The sequence below is a fragment of the Eleutherodactylus coqui genome, chromosome 3, assembly GCF_035609145.1.
Source record: "Eleutherodactylus coqui strain aEleCoq1 chromosome 3, aEleCoq1.hap1, whole genome shotgun sequence".
NCBI classification, from domain to species: Eukaryota; Metazoa; Chordata; class Amphibia; order Anura; family Eleutherodactylidae; genus Eleutherodactylus; species Eleutherodactylus coqui.
In genome coordinates, this window is record NC_089839.1 from 196,436,186 (window position 1) to 196,456,858 (window position 20,673).

The window sequence follows — 20,673 nt, forward strand, 5'->3', positions numbered from 1 at the left end:
TAATGGGCATTAGTACTAGTGATGAGCAAGCATACTTGCTAAGGGCAATTGCTCGAGCGAGCATTGCCCTTAGCGAGTACCTGCCCGCTCGAGAGAAAAGGTTCGGCTGCCGGCGGCGGGCAGGGAGCTGCGGGGAAGAGCGGGGAGGAACGGAGGGGAGATCTCTCTCTCCCTCTCTCCCCCCCCGCTGACTGCCGCAACTCACCGCTCACCTGCGCCGGCACCCGAACCTTTTCTCTCGAGCGGGCAGATACTTGCTAAGGGAAATACTCGCTCGAGTAATTGTCCTTAGCGAGTAAGTATGCTCGCTCATCACTAATTAGTACCCATTAGCAGCTTATGCAAAATGATCGCTCAAACTGTCATTCTCCCTACCTTTTGAACAAATTTTGAGTGATCATCTTTGCGTGTAAATGGGGCTTTCCTGAGAGTTTCACTGGGGTAGTGACTAGATGAGCAGAGATGAGTCATGGCTGGAAGAAGTCTTCATGGTAGTCTGGGCCCTGTAACTTGGTCTGAGAATGATTTAGGATAAATGACCAGTTGTAAGGGCATCAATGGAGTGCCCTTCACTCCCTGCACATACAGCCCTAATGAGCAGCTGAACTACTCTGAAAGCAGTTCTAAACACAGCACCATCAGGTACCATCAACCTGCTTCAAATTGGCATAGTCGGCACGATTGCTGCGGTGGCAGGTGGAGTGCAGCAGCAGAATCTCCTCCACAGGGCCTATGCATGGGTGTGTCAGGTTTCCAGAGGACTGACCACATTAAAGGAGGGGGGAATGTAACGTGGTGGAGGGAATACCCTACACCTCCTTCACATACAGTCTGACTGAGCATCCGAGTTGCTGTGTCAGTGGCTCCAAGCGCCATACCACCCTAAGGGCTCCCGTAATGGCTGACGCAGCTATGGTGAGCATTAGCTGAAAACGGATGGAGATACAATATACCGCACATAAGTCCTTCTTGATGAACTTTAAGATTGTTCAGAATGCAAGAAAATCAGATATATCCGCACTGCTGTACTATAAGCTCCACTAAGCCCTTCAATGACACGAGGGTCAGGACGGCGCGGATGTATGTGGTGAAGAACGCCCCGCGGCCATCCCAGACGTTTCTCTATGACATCTGTTTCATATTTAGTAAAGCTTCAGCAGAATTCATATATTTGTTGAGGGTTTATTTGTCCGGAGAGGTTAACGCCGACCATGTGTTGAGATGTAAACCAGTGGCGGCTGAGCGCTGCGCCATAATAAGACGATGCCGGTAATTCACAGTTTCCTATTGAAAACAAAGCGCTGAGATTAAATCTTCCTCCTGGTTCAGATAACACATTGTATGCTGCATTCATCGCAGATGTCTTCATAGAACCAGACGATCAACCTGATCGGTTACTATTCACATCTGCAGCCGCTGGACTCTTATTAAGGGTGGCATATTAAAGGGGTGTTTGCCTTTTGGCAAGTTATCTCCTGTCCACAGATGAGGGATAATTTGCCGATCCAGAGAAAAATCCCCAGAGCATCTTAAAATGTTGACAGTGGTGGTCGCGCACTTCAATGGGACTGCCGGAGATAGCTATGTTCAAGCTCTCGGCAATCTCCAGTGGGCTCATTCACTTCCGTGGAACTGCCGGAGATAGCTATGTTCAAGCTCTCGGCAATCTCTAGCGGGCTCATGTACTTCCATGGGACTGGCGGAGATAGCTATGTTCAAGCTCTCGGCAATCTCTAGCGGGCTCATGTACTTCCATGGGACTGGCGGAGATAGCTATGTTCAAGCTCTCGGCAATCTCCAGCGGGCTCATTCACTTCCATGGCGATTGCCGGAGATAGATATGTTCAAGCTCTTGGCAATCTCCAGTGGGCTCATTCACTTCCATGGGACTGACGGAGATAGCTATGTTCAAGCTCTCGGCAATCTCTAGCGGGCTCATGTACTTCCATGGGACTGGCGGAGATAGCTATGTTCAAGCTCTCGGCAATCTCTAGCGGGCTCATGTACTTCCATGGGACTGGCGGAGATAGCTATGTTCAAGCTCTCGGCAATCTCCAGCGGGCTCATTCACTTCCATGGCGATTGCCGGAGATAGATATGTTCAAGCTCTCGGCAATCTCCAGTGGGCTCATTCACTTCCGTGGAACTGCCGGAGATAGCTATGTTCAAGCTCTCTGCAATCTCTAGCGGGCTCATGTACTTCCATGGGACTGGCGGAGATAGCTATGTTCAAGCTCTCGGCAATCTCTAGCGGGCTCATGTACTTCCATGGGACTGCAGGAGATAGATATGTTCAAGCTCTTGGCAATCTCCAGTGGGCTCATTCACTTCCATGGGACTGACGGAGATAGCTATGTTCAAGATCTCGGCAGTCTCCAGCAGGCTCATTCACTTCCATGGGACTGCTGGAGATAGCTATGTTCAAGCTCTCGGCAATCTCTAGTGGGCTCATGTACTTCCATGGGACTGCAGGAGATAGATATGTTCAAGCTCTCTGCAATCTCCAGCAGGCTCATTCACTTCAATGGGACTGCCGGAGATAGCTATGTTCAAGCTCTCGGCAATCTCTAGAGGGCTGATGTACTTCCATGGGACTGGCAGAGATAGCTATGTTCAAGCTCTCAGCAATCTCTAGCGGGCTCATGTACTTCCATGGGACTGCAGGAGATAGATATGTTCAAGCTCTTGGCAATCTCCAGTGGGCTCATTCACTTCCATGGGACTGACGGAGATAGCTATGTTCAAGCTTTCGGCAGTCTCCAGCGGGCTCATTCACTTCCATGGGACTGCTGGAGATAGCTATGTTCAAGCTCTTTGCAATCTCCAGTGGGCTCATTCACTTCAATGGGACTGCCGGAGATAGCTACGTTCAAGCTCTCAGCAATCTCCAGCATGCTCATTCACTTCAATGGGACTGCTGGAGATAGCTATGTTCAAGCTCTCGGCAATCTCCAGCGGGCTCATTCACTTCCATGGCGATTGCTGGAGATAGATATGTTCAAGTTCTCGGCAATCTCCAGTGGGCTCATTCACTTCCGTGGAACTGCCGGAGATAGCTATGTTCAAGCTCTCGGCAATCTCTAGCGGGCTGATGTACTTCCATGGGACTGGCAGAGATAGCTATGTTCAAGCTCTCAGCAATCTTTAGCGGGCTCATGTACTTCCATGGGACTGCAGGAGATAGATATGTTCAAGCTCTTGGCAATCTCCAGTGGGCTCATTCACTTCCGTGGAACTGCCAGAGATAGCTATGTTCAAGCTCTCGGCAATCTCTAGAGGGCTCATGTACTTCCATGGGACTGGCAGAGATAGCTATGTTCAAGCTCTCGGCAATCTCTAGCGGGCTCATGTACTTCCATGGGACTGCAGGAGATAGATATGTTCAAGCTCTTGGCAATCTCCAGTGGGCTCATTCACTTCCATGGGACTGACGGAGATAGCTATGTTCAAGCTCTCGGCAGTCTCCAGCGGGCTCATTCACTTCCATGGGACTGCTGGAGATAGCTATGTTCAAGCTCTCGGCAATCTCTAGTGGGCTCATGTACTTCCATGGGACTGCAGGAGATAGATATGTTCAAGCTCTCGGCAATCTCCACCAGGCTCATTCACTTCAATGGGACTGCCGGAGATAGCTATGTACAAGCTCTCGGAATATGTCTTAATGGGTTATTATGACGCACGAGTTCTGTGCTTCTTGCAGTCGCACAGTACTCCCACGTTTTTCTTGCCTCCTGTGTAAATGCACTCTAAGGGCTTCTTCAGAAGAGCACATGCGCAATTATGCTCGCTGTTACGGAGCGCATTTGCGCTTGAATCAGGCAAAAGTCTTTTTTTGCCGTTTAAACTTTACGCTATGTGCGAGAAAAATTGTGCAAATCCTATTTTTTCTCTTGCGTAGGAACATGGCGCGAGGAACATGCTTGTTAAAACAAAACAATTGAAATTAATGGCTTCGCTTCTATACGTTTTGCAGGTGTGATTTTCACGCCCGCAAAACGTTCGGAACAGAACATTCTTCTGTTTAAGCCCTAAAGGCCAGATTCACATGAGCGTATGTATGCGCGTGAATGTAGTGTTTTTGCGCAATGAACAATGTTTTTATTGCGCACACACTGGCGTATTTTACTGTACTTTTTCCACACGCAAGGGCTTGTGTATTTGCGTGCGGGCGAAAAATAATACTGATTGAAATTGCTAATTAGTCTAATGAGTTCCAGATGTGTTTTTCCTCTTGCGCAGTTCTGCAGTGTTTCATGCATTTCCTTACGTATTGTGCGCACATTTGCACATTCCCATTGATTTCTATGGGGACTACTGGTGCACAGAAAAATAGAGCATGATGCGTTTTTTTTCTGCGCAACCAAAATGCGTAGGGAGATATACACGTGTTAATGAACCTATTAAAGTCAATGAGTCCTATTCTCTGTGTGTGAAAATATTGCGTGTGCAAATATGTATTATGACAATTTGTTTGCGCAATACGCAGATAATAGAACCCATTGATTTCAATGGGTTCATTCACATGAATGTATTTATTTCGGTCGCAAAGAAAGCCTGCAGCATGCTCTATTTTCCTGCGCATTTGTGCACCAAAAGTCCCTGCAGAAGTCAATGGGGGTGCGCAAATGCCTGCACAATATGCTAGGAAATGCGCGATACACTGCGTAATTGTGCAGGAAAAAATGGATCTCATCAGCCTAATTATGGTAGCTATTTTGATCAGCACATTATTTTTCCTGTGCGCAAATGCACATGCCCTTGCATACGGAATAAATACAGTAAAATAATCAGATGAGCGCGCAATAAAGCCTCGTTCATTCCACAAAAACGCCACGCTCCTGCGCGCACAAATACACTTACACTCATGTGCATTCGGCATTAGCGTGACTTGACTGAACAATGAGGCGGGTGTGTGAAGTCGCCATCTTTGCCTTCCATGAACATTAATTTCCTCGCACCTCACTCCCTGCTGAGCTCCTTCAGGTGTTCCTAGTGACGTCTTGGAATCAGTCTATTAATCTTAGAGTACGGAGCAGCAGTTGAGTGCAAGCTTCACCCCTTCTTCAGCTGCAGCTGGGGCCTCCATCTCCCCCCAGGGGGCCGGCCCCATCCCTCCTCCAGACTCTGAGTCATTTCCTACAGAAGAAAACTCTGGAATTGCAACAAACTGACACCTGCGCAAGTTCTACAGCAACAAAGTCACTCTGTGTTCTTTCAATTGTCTGTCTTAAGTTTCTCCTCTGGAGATGCCGTATCTGGGACGGAGCTCAGGAAAGGGAGCTTGATGCTTTCTATAATACTGTCTGACATCTTAAAGGTCTGCTTGACCCAAAATTACTACAATCATCGCTGCGTATTAAAATTGTGACTTTTGAAGATCCCTCACTGAGGTGTGTGGCAGCTGATGCCTCACTCATGTTCACTGAATCACACACTTTTTTGGCAAAAACAATCTGGCCCCTAGAAGAAGTTGTCATTTTGCTACAAAACTCTGCATGCAGTTACATCTCAGGCAGATATGTAAATGATGAGAGTTGTAATTAGCTGAACGGTCTTGTCACCTGAGGCCCTAAAAGTGGTTCCTTCCTTGGCCTATAAAAGGCTCTCAGAGGCTCCTTGTGCGTAGTGACCCCTTTTTCCGCTTGTGTAGAACTTGTTGGCCACTAGACGCCTCTACGACGCAGAGAAGAGATGTCACCCTGTTACCAGAGTCTGAGAGGGGCGCAATATTGGGATGCGAGCAGCCGGATGGTCAAATTGACCCCCTCCTGGGCCGTTCTGACCAGCCTGTTAGAAGGTGTTGGAACCAGTGGATGAGTGAGGGCACACAAGGTGACCGGGCTCTGGATGCCCTCTACAGACCAGCAGTAGAGAGGGTCGTCTGATCGTCCGAACGAGCAGCTCCAACTGTTTCACTGTCCAACATTGCTACACCCGTGTCTGTCAGAACCATTTTCAGGTGCTTGGCTGAAGGACATTTGGTCTTGTGGTGCCCATTACGTCTACCACCTTTGACACCCACCATCACTTCTGTTTGCAGTAGTGTCGTAAATGACTGCTATGAGGTGGAACCAGGTTGTCTTCAACGACAAAGCCAGGTTTAGTTTGGGCACTGACCACGTCCGTGTTTGTTTCTGGAGACCTCGGGGTAAGCGCCTCAATCCTGCCTTTGCTTCGGGGCGGCACATTGCCCCCACTGCTGGTGTGATAGTCTGGGGGTCCATCACATACGTCAGTCAGTCACCCAAAGGTACGAAGGACAATGACAGCTCAGCGATATGTTCAGGACATCCGGCAGCCACATGTGTTCCTCTCATGGTGGCTTCCAAGTGGCATTTTCCAGCAGAATAATGCTCGGCCGCCCACACAAGGGGGTCACAGGAATGTCCCCACAACATTGTCACACTTCTGTGGCTGCCCGGTTGCCAGATTTATCACCAATCCACCTGTAAATTAGTGACAGAAATACTAGCCTATTCTGCTGCAGTTTTACCACGGATCGGCATGTGTATTTAGCTCTGTCAGTGGGCAACATCTTCATGCAGAATTCTAACGCGTTTCTGCGGATATTGCTGTGGGCTTATTCCAAGTGCGATCCATGGCAAAACAGCAGAAGAAATGTGTGGTGTAGCTGCAGATTACAGGCAGATTCTGCAAAGAAAATTCCACAGTGGAACCTGTCGGGTGAACATATCCCAAAGGTACGTTCAAGCGTCGTGGATTTTGATGCAGATTGGCACCAAAATCTGCATCATATTTTGCGCTGTGGACTTTGATGCAACTTTTGATGCATATCCATAGTGGTTTTCAGCCTTTCAATTGAAGAGGGTGAAGTCTGTTGAGAATCCGCGTCAAAATCCACGTCAAAGGCCACAGCAATGTTTTTGGACGTGGATTATCCCCTCTGCACCAATTCTACTACATGTGTACCTTATAAAGAACTCCAGTGGCGATCAACAGATTGCCAGCTTCTATGACCCCCACAAGCAGTTGCAGCGGCCACTACAGGAGAAATATAGTATTACATTTGACCATTCAAATGAATGACTGTCCATGTCATAAATGAAGGGCCCAAGCATTGCTTGTTAGTAGCTCTCCACGCTGGCTCAAATAGGGGGTCTCGAGATAGAGACTCTCACTGCAATGATCATACCATCTTCCCGTTTGGGGTTTTGCTTGTTAATTGTTTAGTACTATGAGAAGAGAACAGAAAGGAAATCTGGCAATGCCCCCCACAGCGGGAAAAAAGTACAGGAATAACCCAGCCCCCCACCTCAACTCCATCCCGCTCCCCTTACATCTGTTTCTTGTTACTCGTTTCAGTCCATTTTCTGTATAATGCCCTCATCATGGAGAGAATGAGAACCAGTCCTCAGACGTCTTAACTGGAGTCATGTTCGTTGTCCTACCCCTCCCAGACACAAACTTTCATGCACCATTAATGGCTGAATTCATGAGGTGTTAAAGTTGGGGTTATATACAAGATGCCCGCCTGTGTATATTCTATCTATCTATCTTACTACCTATCTCATATCTACCTATCTCATATCTACCCATCTCATATCTACCCATCTCATATCTACCCATCTCATATCTACCCATCTCATATCTACCCATCTCATATCTACCCATCTCATATCTACCCATCTCATATCTACCCATCTCATATCTATCCATCTCATATCTACCCATCTATCTCATATCTATCTACCTACCTGCCTACCTACTAGAGATGAGTGAGCTTACTCGCTAAGGCAAACTACTTGAGCGAGTAGTGCCTTATGCGAGCACCTGCCCGCTCGTCTAAAGTTTTGGGTGCCGGCGGGGGAGAGCGGTGAGTTGCGGGAGTGAGCAGGGAGGAGCGGGGGGAAGAGAGTGAGAGAGAGATCTCCCCCCCCCCCCGTTCCTCCCCGCTCTCCCCCGCCCCTCGCTGGCTCATCTCTACTACCTAACTATCTCATATCTATCTATCTAACGATCTATCCATCAATCCATCATCAAGTACCCCCGGATAACATAATGTTAACTCCATCCATTTTTAGTGCACTCTTTATTTTCCTACTTCTCTGTATTTGTAGACTATTGTATGTTTTGATCTATTCACCAGCAGATTCCTAATTGAAAGCAGGCTTTTCAGTGAGACAATGGAACAGACTGTAGAGCGCTCTTAGGAAACACTCCAGATCATTGGCGTAATATAATATTATCGTCTTTCAGTGATGAGTATTAAAGGGCCACTTTGGCGAAAACATGTGGGATTATCATCAGTAACTATGACAGTAACTATGTGTGTGTGTCCCTCTAGGCAGTTTATGTGGTAGGATTCATGCAACAGCATCACATAGACTGAGAAATTGACTAGAAACTGAACACATAAAGCCAAGTAGATCAAAGCTGTTCAGAATAAGATCACACGACCATCTAAGGAGAAATACTCCAGTAGTTTCACTAGCTGACTATATATACTGGAGGGATAGTTACATAATGAATTTTTAAAAAATCATGGGAGTGGCCTTTTAAGAATATTATTTTAGATGCATTAGAACAATGACAAGGCAGTTGCAAAAGTATACACACCCTTTAAATCTGCTAGTACAACAAAAGTAATTACAACTCTAGAGCGACTTTCACAGTGACCGAAACACAAAGTAGCCAATTGTTGACCTGTTTTCACCACCAGTAGATTTAATCCTTCACAGCCACCACCAGACTGTAGTCTATATTGGCACCGGAGCTGTATAAAGCTGCTCTCACTCCAGCCCTTTTTATGGTGAGTATGGCTTATATCTAGAGTTTACATATTACCTTGCTGCTTCGTCACCGGCGTCTTCCATGTTGTAGACCTAACAAGTTCTGGAGGTGCATTTCCAATAATGGGGTTTCTCTGAGTTAGTGGGGTCACTTTTCCGGGCTGTGTGGGGGGTCTTTCGGCATCTGTGGGTTGATAGAAAGGTTTTGGTCAGTTCTATAAATTATAAATGTATTGAATGGATTAAAGTTTTGGTCTGGGCCTAAAATATTGATGGGGTATTCTTAGTATAGGAAGCAAAGTGTGAAAAAAACAGATCTTGGAGTAACTTTCTTGGAACGAATATAATTACTAGAGTCATCAAATGAAACTGATCCATCAGTTTATTGAAACACCAGCATAAATAATGCGTTTTGAGGCAATATGCCTCTTCCTCAGACAAAAGCTGGACTGTATACAGCTATGGCGAACAAATGAAGCCTAGCAGTATACCTGGCTCTAGTCTCTGTATACTGCTAAGCTTCATTTGCTCGCCATAGCTGTATACAGTCAAGCTTTTGTCCGAAGAAAAGGTATTTTGCCTTAAAACGCTTAATGCATGCTGGTGTTTCAATAAACGGATGAGTCAGGTTCATTTGATGACTTTGGCATTATATTCGTTCCAAGAAAGTTACGCCAAGCACGTTTTTTTTCAACTTTTGCTTCCTGGTTGTTTGACGCCTCCTCCTGTTACTGGACTGGCAGCCAGAGCTATTTGCCATTACTACTCACTGGCATTTGGATTTGTCCTACACTCGCCACATCCCTATAGATCGCCATAGTTGCCCATATACTTTGGACTGCAGTCACGACTCCCATTGATTTCAGTATGAGCTGCGCTTGCACTACACAGAGGTTGGAGCAGCGGCTTCTGCTCTTACCCCTGGTATTTGCGGCACTGTCAGTAGGCACACAATCAACTGGTCACTTGGAGGCCCGAACGGCGGACCGAGGCCAATCAACTATTGATGACCTATCCTGATAGGTCATCAATTGTATTTTCCTAAGAAAACCCCTTTAAGGGATGTCACCAGGCTAGAAGATTCGGTGACATCAGCAGTCAGATGCCGTGGTGCCAGAGCGCTGGTCACAGTAAATATACTTTGTGGCAAGGGGGCATAAAACTGTATTAAGAAGAAAACTCAAACAACCCCTTTAATGCAACACCACAATGCGCCCACTAATCTGCTTTCTATCGAACGTCTAACAGATACTCTTACTTAAAGGGGCTGTCTGGTTTAGAAAACCCATTATAAAAATACCTTATTGCAGTAGAGGGCAGCGAAAAAGAGTGTCTTTAAGGCCTCATTCACCCGAGGACATGCGTATTTGCGCACATATGAGCGTAGCATTTTTGCGGAATGAGCTATGCTTTTTTGCACGCATATCGACGTATTTAACTGTACTTTTGCTGCGCACAAGGAATGTGCATTTGTGTGTGGGGAAAAAAACGCAAACAATTAAAATGATTACTTCGTCTAATGAGTTCCTGATGTGTTCTTTTTCCAGGCAATTACGTAGTGTTTCATCCGTCTCCTTGCGTATTTTGCGTGAATTTGCACATCCCTATTAACTTCTATGAGGACTTTTGGTGTGCTAATGTGCAGCAAAATAGAGCATACAGCGGTTTTTTTTTGCATGACCAAAGTGCGCAGGAAAAAGAAGTTCATGTGAACGAACCCATTAAAATCAATGGATCACAGAAAGGGAAATAAAAAATTAAAAACAATCACAGAAAATGGCCGTTACTTACTTGTCTTCACTCAGTACGTAACGACCATTTTCTGTGATTGTCATTAAAATCGATGGGTTTTTATTCTCTGTGTATTACGCCTGCAAATTTTGTGTGTGCAAATACGCAAATACGCCCATGTGAACCCGGCCTTAGGCTGCATTCACACGAACGTATATTGGCTCGGTTTTCACGCCGAGCCGATATACGTTGTCTCTCTCTGCAGGGGGGGGGGGTGGTTAGAGCCAGAAGCAGGAACTGAGCTCCCGCCCCCTCTCTGCCTCCTCTCCACCCCTTTGCACTATTAGCAATGGGGAGAGGTGGGAGGGGGCGGGGCCAATTCCTGGAATTTAGCCACGCCTCCTCTCATTGCAAATAGTGCAGAGGGGCAGAGAGGAGGCAGAGAGGGGGCGGGAGCTCAGTTCCTGCTCCTGGCTCTTCCATCCTCCCCCACCCTGCAGATGAGGACAACGTATATCGGCTCGGCGTGAAAACCAAGCCAATATACGTTCGTGGGAATGCACCCTTACTGTGGAAAACCCGTCATTTTCATTTATTACATGGACCGCCTATTGATATAAATGGGAAGTGTCATACTGCGTTTTCCCTGTGGTGGCGCTGTAAGGAAGCCAAACAGTTGCTGACGTTCTTCTCTCACATATTACAGCTGACTTTGGTAGGCTGAAGCAGCAGGACAGTTTGGGATCAGCTTACCATTGGCAGGAAGCTTCTAACAAACAAAAGGCTCTCTGTGGGTGCGTAATTGGTCAAAGTCGCCTACTGAAAGGGTGAAATCTGTCATGGATGGGCGTTTAAATCTGCTTTTTTAATGCGGATTTACAGAGTTTTTGGTTTAACATTTTCGCTACGTGTGAACATACTATATTATTCAGTCTGGGAGAATACAGTTTCTACTTGTGGAGACCACCAAGTTGGCGGGAGCAGACTTACAGGCCATGCAATGCTCCTCTGGGAAATAAAGTATGCAAATTGCAGATGATATATAGGTGATGCTACAAAAGCATTATACCTTCTCTTACTTGCATACCCATAAGAGCATTGCGCGGCTTATAAGTCTGCTAACACCAATTTGGTGGTCTCCACAAGGAGAAAATATATTCCCCCAGACTTACATCAATGGCCTCTCACAGAGCTGACTGATACCCTGCTCTGCACTGGCAAGGGGCAAAAGCCTGTCTACAGATGGGTCTCTTTTCCTAATGGAGAAAACTCTGGTTTAGCTTATATCCTTAATCAAGTTACAAGGTCTGTAAAAAAGTCAGACATTGACTTATAGGGAAGCTACATTCCAATAGGTGGCGCTACAAAGGCATTATACCATCCCCATATGCATATGTTTTCATTAAGGAACCCTTACCCTGGATGTTTCACTTCACATGAATGAGAGGATCAATAACCCCGTTCATGACAATACAAATAAGCCATAAAATAGGGAAATATTGTTTATAATAAGTCATGCTGTACTGTTTTGTAGGCCACAAATCTGCTATGAGTAATCCAGAAGACAATGAAATATTGTCTTAAGGTGGATCATTAGTACTTAATTGACACATACAAAAGATAATTTTTCACACCTACTTACTTTTTCCAAGCAGCTGCATTGCTGGTGTTGGTGTTTCATGAGATTCCTTAGATATCAACATAACGTCTTGTAGACCTGTCTTCCGAGAAGAGTCGGGCAAAATGTCACCCTGGTTTTTCCCATTGATTAATATCCTCTCCGTTTCTGTTCTTGCTTTTGCCTCCATTGTTACGTGATCTCTGATTTCTGTTGTAGCCAGGAGAAGGTCACTTTCTATGACATAAGGAGGTAATGTGGGCGGTGGTGTTGCGGGTTGAAGCTGGTTAGAAGGCTCCGTAGAAAGTTCTACATTATCTTCTTGACGAACCGCATCTACCATTTCCTTGGAGTGCACAAAGGGAAACAAATCTTGACCTTCAGTGTCATTTCCTGGGGTTATGGACTCCTCAAAGATTGGGTCACCATCCTTCTGATAGTGTATACCATCTTCAGGAGAAAACTCATTGTCGGCGGATATAACCTCGTTACTTTCCGGCCTGTTGTCTTGCAGAATTGAATATCCATCCGTGGTCCGGAACGCAGCTCGGTATCTTTCTGTAGGAGGAGCTTCATGGACTTTTGGGATTGTATTGTCATCAAGAAAGTTGTCCTCTATTGTGACTTTTGGACCTTGTGATGTTGCAAACTCATCATGAGGTTCTAGGCTATTCATCAGAAGCTCTTGGGTTTCTTGTCTATCTCCGCTATCTATTTGAAGCTTTTGTATCGGAGTAAAAGGCCCATCATCTCCCATGTGAGAATTCGACATTGCTGAAGATAACAGACTTATGGTGGAGACAGTTGGATGGACAGTGGTTAATGTTTTGATGTCATTCTCTTGCAAATTATCTGTTTCTACATCCTTTTTGAGTTGCAAACCATCGTCCAGCGTTCGAGAAGAAGGCCTCATGTGGGTCATGTCTTCCTCGTTTTGGACTTTGTCTCCAGTCGTATTTTCTTTATCATCTTCTGAGATTCTGGAAATAGTAGGATGTAGTTGGAAATGTGTTTGCCCAAGTTCTTCCGAGGTTGTCACAATGGTACCTACTGATGGCATTTGCTGTATTTTATTGTATGTTTGCAAGTCATTGACGTTTTTAGGACTTTTATGTGAAATCTTGTCTTTGTTTTCTGGTTTATTCTTCTCTGTCAAAGATCCAGATATCCTCTCAGGAGCATTAGTGAGAACTATATCTTGTGAAGTCCAGGAGGGAATACTCTCACCCTTTGGTGTTTCTAACGCCCTCCTCGAAGTTTCCTCAGATAAATTTCTCATTGAATTGTCCTTATTAAGTTCATTGTTACGCTGCTCGTTAGTGACCTCTATGCTAAATAAGGAAGTTGAAGGCTTGACGACTGCCAAGGTGGCCAAAAATATCAACACGGCAAGCTGTGTGCAACGGGCCATCTTTATTTTCCACGCAGGGTAGTTCTTATCTCACTTGTCTACTGTCCAACCATTTCTAGCTCCACGTATACAGATACACCCAGGAGACCTGGCACACAAAAGAAATGCAAAGGTTACTATATATAGCAAAGCTAATATCAACACGAAACTGTGAGCCAAGAACTTTATGCGGACAGGCACGTTTTCTCACTATGTAAATTTATACTATTAAAACTATGTAAAGTAATTAACTCAAGAGAGGACAGAATGCTGTTACATATAGATCAGTATATGGTTGTAAATGGATCTGGATAAGTTGGGGCAGAAAAATGGCAAATGAGGTTTAACACTGATAAATGTAAGGCTCTGCACATGGGCAGGGAAATACATGTCACCATTACACACTAAATGGGAAACCACTGGGGAACATTGACATGGAGAAGGACTTGGGGATTTCAGTTAACTGTAAACATAACTGGAGCAACCAGTGTCAGGCAGCTGCTGTCAAGGCAAATAAGATCATGGGGTGCATCAGAAGAGGTCTAGGGGCGCATAACGAGAACATTATTCTTCCTCTATACAAGTCACTGGTCAGATCACACATGGAATATTGTGGACAGTTTTGGGAAACGGGAATCAGGAAGGACATATCAGAGCTTGAGCGGGTACAAAGGTGGGCAATTAAAGCAATAAATGGAACGGGCGGACTACAATACCCAGAGAGGGTATCAAAATTGTGGTTATTTAGTTTAGAAAAAAAGACCAGAATCAAACTCATAAATACAGCGCTAAACCTAAAGATAACATAAATACAGCACCAGAACTAAGCTGATGGCATAAATACAGCACCAAAACTAAGTTCATGGCATAAATACAGCACCAGAACTAAGCTCATGGCATAAATACAGCACCAGAACCAAGCTCATGGCATAAATACAGCACCAGAACCAAGCTTGTGACATAAAAAGAGCAGCAGAAGCAAGCTCAGTACATACATACAGCACCGGAACCTACCTCAGTATGTATATAGAATACCAGAAAAAAACATAAATACAGTAACAGAACTGAGCAATTGTGTTGATGGGCTGACAACAGCGCTTCAGAACATCAGAGTGGAGGACAAAGAGCCAGGAGGAGAATGATTCATATAGTTTTACAAGACGATGTTGGAATGGAGGAAGACGATCATCTGGCCGAGCGGACCTAGGGTGGGCGACTGCCCCCAGCCTATATTTACTTGGTGCACCCCCTACAAGCTGGTGACTAGAACCCTGTGTGACTAAACACATGTAGATAAAGCCGGCCATGTATCTTATGATCAAATTATATTTGGACAATCCTTTTAAGAAACAAGGATTATTTAAAGCACACCCCGCCCCCCTTTGGTATTAAAACCCAATGCAGCACCTGGGAACTCTTGGTTGGCGTCTTGGAGCGTGACAGACGCACCATGTGTTATATAACCGGTTACGGCTTCATCACTCTTATTTTTGACGTTCGCCTTGAGACGGCTGTGAAGGTTTATCCTGGGTAAATATTTCTGACAACCTGGAGGGATCGCCCCGTCTTACTCTGAGACCCCGCTGAAATCCTCCGACATTTCCTCTCTTGAGCTGCTATATGTTTTGGTTAAGTCCTTTCCTATTTCTGGGAATTGTACTGCTACACAAACATACGATTCTGTAGGAAAGGGATATTCTGCAGCCAAGATTAAAGAATCACACACGTTAGTAAGAGCCACTAAACCTAAAGACATCTCCATGAACTATGAGGCTGAATGTGAGCTACTGTTCCCTGGTATCAGCCCTTTCCCAGCCTGACATAGCTGATTATAGCGTTCTTATAGAGGACCTGTTCTCTATTCTGATCCGTTTTAGTAAAAATAATAATACTGGAGCATCTTTTTAATAGAATTCTGCATTCGGTCATTCCTCCGTTATTCCTCCTGGAAATGTATGAATGCCCATAGCTATTCCTTTAGTCAATAGAGTGTGTTCCTACACATCCTGATGCTGTGCAATGAGTGCTCACAGAGCTATACTTCTAGGGACACATTCTATCATGGCATGTTCAGACCCAGATGGTTCATTCACACGCAGCGGAAAATGGTGCGGATATACTTTGTTATGTATTTCTTGCTTTCTAGTGAACGTGTCAGTCTTCACTGTAGTTCTGGGATTCTATTCATGAGCAAAAAAAAAAAAAAGATATCAGGATGAAGAGGACTACCGTATGAGCTTCTCCCAGATCATGGACAGTGCTGCTGGGATTGTGGGAAGACACAGTAAGACGACTTGGGTGATGATTATCGTTAGTAAGTAATGTTACACAGCTAGTTATAACATAAAGCTACACGTCAGAGATGCTGTAATAAGAAGATGTGAAGACACTAAGGCCCATTGACACGGCCGTAGGCGTGTGTATGTACATGTTGCATGTTTTTGTGTGTATGTACATGTTGCATGTTTTTTTTCCCCGCATGCGCCTTAAGTTTTTTTACGTCCATGTGTCATCCATTTTTCCCATGCACAAAATAAATGCAGGAAGGCCCAATTGATGTCACTTTTTTTCTCACTGGCAACATGTGTAAAAAAACGCTGCGCACACGCATGTAATATCCGTGTTTTTTGGGATTCCATGGATTTTCACGGATGATTCTGATCCGTGAATATAGACCAAAATAGGAGATGCTGCAATTTTTTTTATGCGCAATATCAGTCCGCATAAAAAAAGCACATCTGAGTACACGAGGTGCGCAATGCCCGCATAGATGCGCAGTATACTACGGAATTCTGTGAAAAAAGAAAAAACACATCTGGAACTCATTAGGCTAAATAGCCATTTAAATTAGGGCGTGTTCATCTGCTCTGCGCAAATGAACATGCCCTGCATGTGCACAAAATACAATAAGAAGCGCAGATATCCACTGGGAAAAGCCTCATCCATAGCACAAATATGGCGCAACCATGTGAAGAACCCTAATACGGACAGAAAATATGTCTGTGTGAATGGGCCCCACGTAGTACATCAACTCAATACAAGGTCACTTGGTTCACTCGGACCTAACAGCTAAGGGACGCGTCATCGCAGACGATAAACACACTTGACCTTGAGATGGTCTGTGAGCTTCCTGAAGGTTAACTGCATGCCAGACTTTCAGTTAGTGATCTGTAGTGGTAGTTCTCTACTCCAATACGCAGCCGGGCACAGCAGATGACCCCCACCAGCCGAAGACAATATGGATTTTATTGAACTTACGGTTAAGCGGATCTGCAGCTTCTGATAACGCCGGCAGAACGACCAGGGGATTTTTTTTTCAACTCAGATTTCTGCTGTTAGAGAGAAAACGCTGGAGGAGATAAAAGGTCTCATTGTGTGATATTCTGGCCGAGCCCGCAGCCAATAGTAGCAAGTGCAGAGGCTTGTAGGCCTTACATGCGCCCACTCCGCTCTGTACTGTGTGCAGTAAATAAACTGTCTTTTCACCCCCTTCTCATAAAGCGTTTCCACCCAATATGAAGTCAAGTTGTACTATGCTACCCCATCAACATTCATCCAGCTTTTCCACACTCCTGTCTAATGAAGAACTTATGCACATGCAGTGCCAATCTCAGGCTAGATGGCACCCAGTACGAAACTTTTTAGCCCCCCTACCCCACCCTGATCACAAGAAAAAAAATTATATATATATTGCACTAATAGGCAGTTTGTCTATTTCTGCTTCTGCAGAATGCAGCAAGAAAGCAGCATACCCCCGCCAGAACAGCTTAATGAATAAATACAATACCAGAACCAAGCTCATAAAAAACAGCACCAGAACCAATCTCATAACATAGCTACAGCACCAGCACCAAGCTCATAACATAAATACATTAGCAGAACCAAACCCAGTACATACATACCAGAACGCATCACAGTACATAAATGGAGCACCAGAACTAACCTCAGTACATAGAAAAAAATACCAGAACCAAGCTCATAATATAAATATAGCACCAGAACCAACCTCAGTACATAGTTAAAATACCAGAAGCAAGCTCATAACATAAATACAGCACCAAAACCAACCTGAAGGGCTCATGCCCACGGCTGTGACGGGCTCCGCAAGCAGAATAACGCAGCGGAGTCCGTCAGAGAGCACCCCCAAAGACCCCATACTCACCTTTGGATCCGCTGCGTAGCTCCCGCATGACACTTCCGGCACGCATTCGCAGTACAGCGCATGACGCGCCGGCAGTGTCCCATAATAGCGTGACGGGCGGCTTCCATTGACTACAATGGAAGCCGTCCGCGTGTATTCCTGCAAATAGGGCATGCCGTGGGTAATTTCACGCTGTGGAATTCCGCGGTGAAATTCCGCAGCGTGTACATTGAGCTATTAGGCTTAATAGAACCTAATAGCTGCGGTGAAACTCGGCGGAAATCCAGCCGTCGGCATTAGCCCTAATACATACATACAATACCAGAACTAAGCACAGTACATAAATACAGTACCAGAATGTAGTGCAAATATAATTGGCTATTTGTAGCCCTCCATCTTGTATCCATACAGTCATGAACGTTCAATGTATAAATTATAAGGATTGTATATCTGAGTCTTATAGACCTGCTGGAGACCATGTTAATGTCAGCACATAGTGTCACCATTGTCTTGTAATTCTATCTCATTGTCTATAGAGTCTTGTGATCTATTGTCTAAATTAATCATGCAAATCTATCATCATTGTCTTAAGACTGAACTAGAGCCTTATGTATACTTGGAGCTTGGTGCTGCCATTGTTTTAGGAATCAGTTTTGTTTGTCTGATCTGGTTAATGGTCACTTCAGATTGTGGCCTTTTCCCAACACACAACTCCATGCATTGATACTTGCAGTGCAAATATTCAAGCAATAAATCATAAAAAGTATAAAAAAAGGAGAGGGTTTGGGGGAGTTAGAAGTATTTTGGACCTGTGATGGGGATTGCCCTCTCACAGTGTGGTTCCCAAGACGCCCTCCTGTTTTCTGACTTTTCACCTTGCTTCTCACTCTGATGCAGAAAGCAGATAAGTATACCCTAGGGCCCATTTACACCAGCCCATAATGGCTAAAAAAAAAATCACTAATCGGCACCGATCGTTTTAACGATAATCGGTGCGTGTAAATGTGCTCCCGTCCTCCGCTTTTCGGGCACTGCTAGCTGATCATTAAATTCAGTCCAATTTAAAAATCGTCATTCACTTTTATCAGTTGTTCTCCATGGGGAGTGCTGATAGCATTGTTTCCCCATGGAGAACAAAGGATCTGAGCAGATAAGGGCTATTACCTGTGTTCAGTGAAGGCTTCATTTGCATACCTAATTGGTATTTAAGTAGCTCAGTAGCTACCTTATGCAAAGTGATCGCTCAAAGCTGTAACTCACATGGTCCTTTGAGCGATCTTTGAGCGATCATCGGCCCGTGTAAACCAGCCTTAAGGCTCTTGGTGATGTGAGTATTAATGTAACCATTGTTTAGGAATTGTTTACCAAAACGTTTATGCACTATTTTTATGTAATTGTTTTATCATTATCATATATTCATTTGTATTAATAAATTTTGTTGTATCAACCCACTTGTGCTTCTTTAAAGCCGTATCAGAACTTGTTGTCTTCCATTTGGCAAAACACAGCACCAACCTCAGCACATATAAAAAAAATTAAAATATCAGAACCAAGCTCATAGAAAAAAATACAGCACCAGAACCAAGCTCATAACATAAATTCAGTAGTAGAACTAAGCAATCATGTTGTGGGGACACAGATGAGCTAACAGTGATGCCTTGAAACATGAGAGGGGATCCAACAGAGCCAGAAGTAGAATGATTCATATAGCTGCTACATGGAGTAAGAAGATCATCTGGCTGAGCAGACCTAAGGGAGGGCGATTGCCCCAAGCCCGCATCTGCCTGTGCACCCCAGCAAGCTGGAGGCAAGCCACGTGCTAATGGTAAAGTCAACTGCATATAGTCTTTATGGGGGCACTTGGACTTCTGATGACTACATGTGCTGTCATATAGTGCCTCCGTACAGTACCCACCTTTAATAGATGTGCCAGCAACCAGGCCCATTCAGACTTTATTAGGGGGTGAACAATCATTCATCCCCCACAGAGATTCATCACTGTAGACAGCCCCCCTCCGCCCATTTATAAAGGGAAATGAGCCACTAACAGCCATAACTTTTTTGAGTTGCATACAAAATGTAATTACCCGACGAGTATTTACTCATTTGTTTTTTTGGTGGCACACTAACACGACTCAATGAGCGGTCAAAAGGACATGTAAAAGACCATTAACTGCCCACGGCTCTGTTCACACTTGCCTTAAAAGGATTTTTCCACTAAAGACATTTATGAGCCCATTCACAGAATAGGGGATACATGTATGATCGCTGGAGGATCATCAGCTAGAACCCCCAGTGCTCAAGAGAAGAGCGCACCACAAATCCACCAAGTAAATGGAGTGGCGGTGTACATGTGTGACCACCACTCCAAATAAGGGAGATGGAATAATACCTCCACAGTGCCAGCTATTGGAAGGCAGTATTCCTTCAAGCCAAAGTTAGACTCTTTATACAAGTCTTGTAAGAATGACTGGGAATTAAAAGTAAAGCCAGACTCCAGGTACAGACAGCTGTTTCAGGGTTTTTACCTTTTGAGTCTCCTCACTCACCGTCAAGGTGCTCTCCCTAAGGAGAAAAGATAGCGTTTCTGATCCCCGTCCCAGGCCTCTCACTAGCAAAGCCAGACTCCTACTGTACGCTGATAAAGGGCAAATACCCTGAAACAGCTGTCTGTGCATGGAGTCTGGCTTTGTTTTTAATTCCCAGTCATTGTTACAAGGCTTGTATAAAGAGTCTATCTTTGGTTTGAAGGAATGCTGCCTTGGTGGCAATATGGAGGTATTATTTCATCTTCCTTATTTGCATATTACCCAGAGGAGCATGAATGGCCTTTTGAGTCTCCTCACTCCCTGTCTAGGTGCTCTCCCTAAGGAGAAAAGATAGCATTTCTGACCACCACTCCTTGCACTTTGATGGGAGTGGGGAAGATTGATACGATTGGCTATCTCCATAGACCATGACCAGAGTGATGATCAGGGGCAGTGTGCTGCTCCACAGCAAAGGCAGAATTGAGGCGCTCACCCCGAGGTCTCCAGACATGAAC

The 20,673-nt window shown here is 44.9% G+C and overlaps 1 protein-coding gene across 1 annotated transcript in view; it reads right to left on the minus strand.

Annotated features, from left to right (window-relative positions):
• Positions 1–20,673, minus strand: part of PRRT3 (proline rich transmembrane protein 3) — a 67,796-nt gene that overhangs the window by 21,945 nt on the left and 25,178 nt on the right. The window contains exons 2-3 of the mRNA XM_066596756.1: positions 12,124–13,598; positions 8,806–8,934 (exon numbers count right to left, since the gene is read on the minus strand). Coding sequence (XP_066452853.1) covers positions 8,806–8,934; positions 12,124–13,510 — 1,516 coding nt within the window. The 5' untranslated portion in view covers positions 13,511–13,598. The remainder of the gene's footprint in view (positions 1–8,805; positions 8,935–12,123; positions 13,599–20,673) is intronic.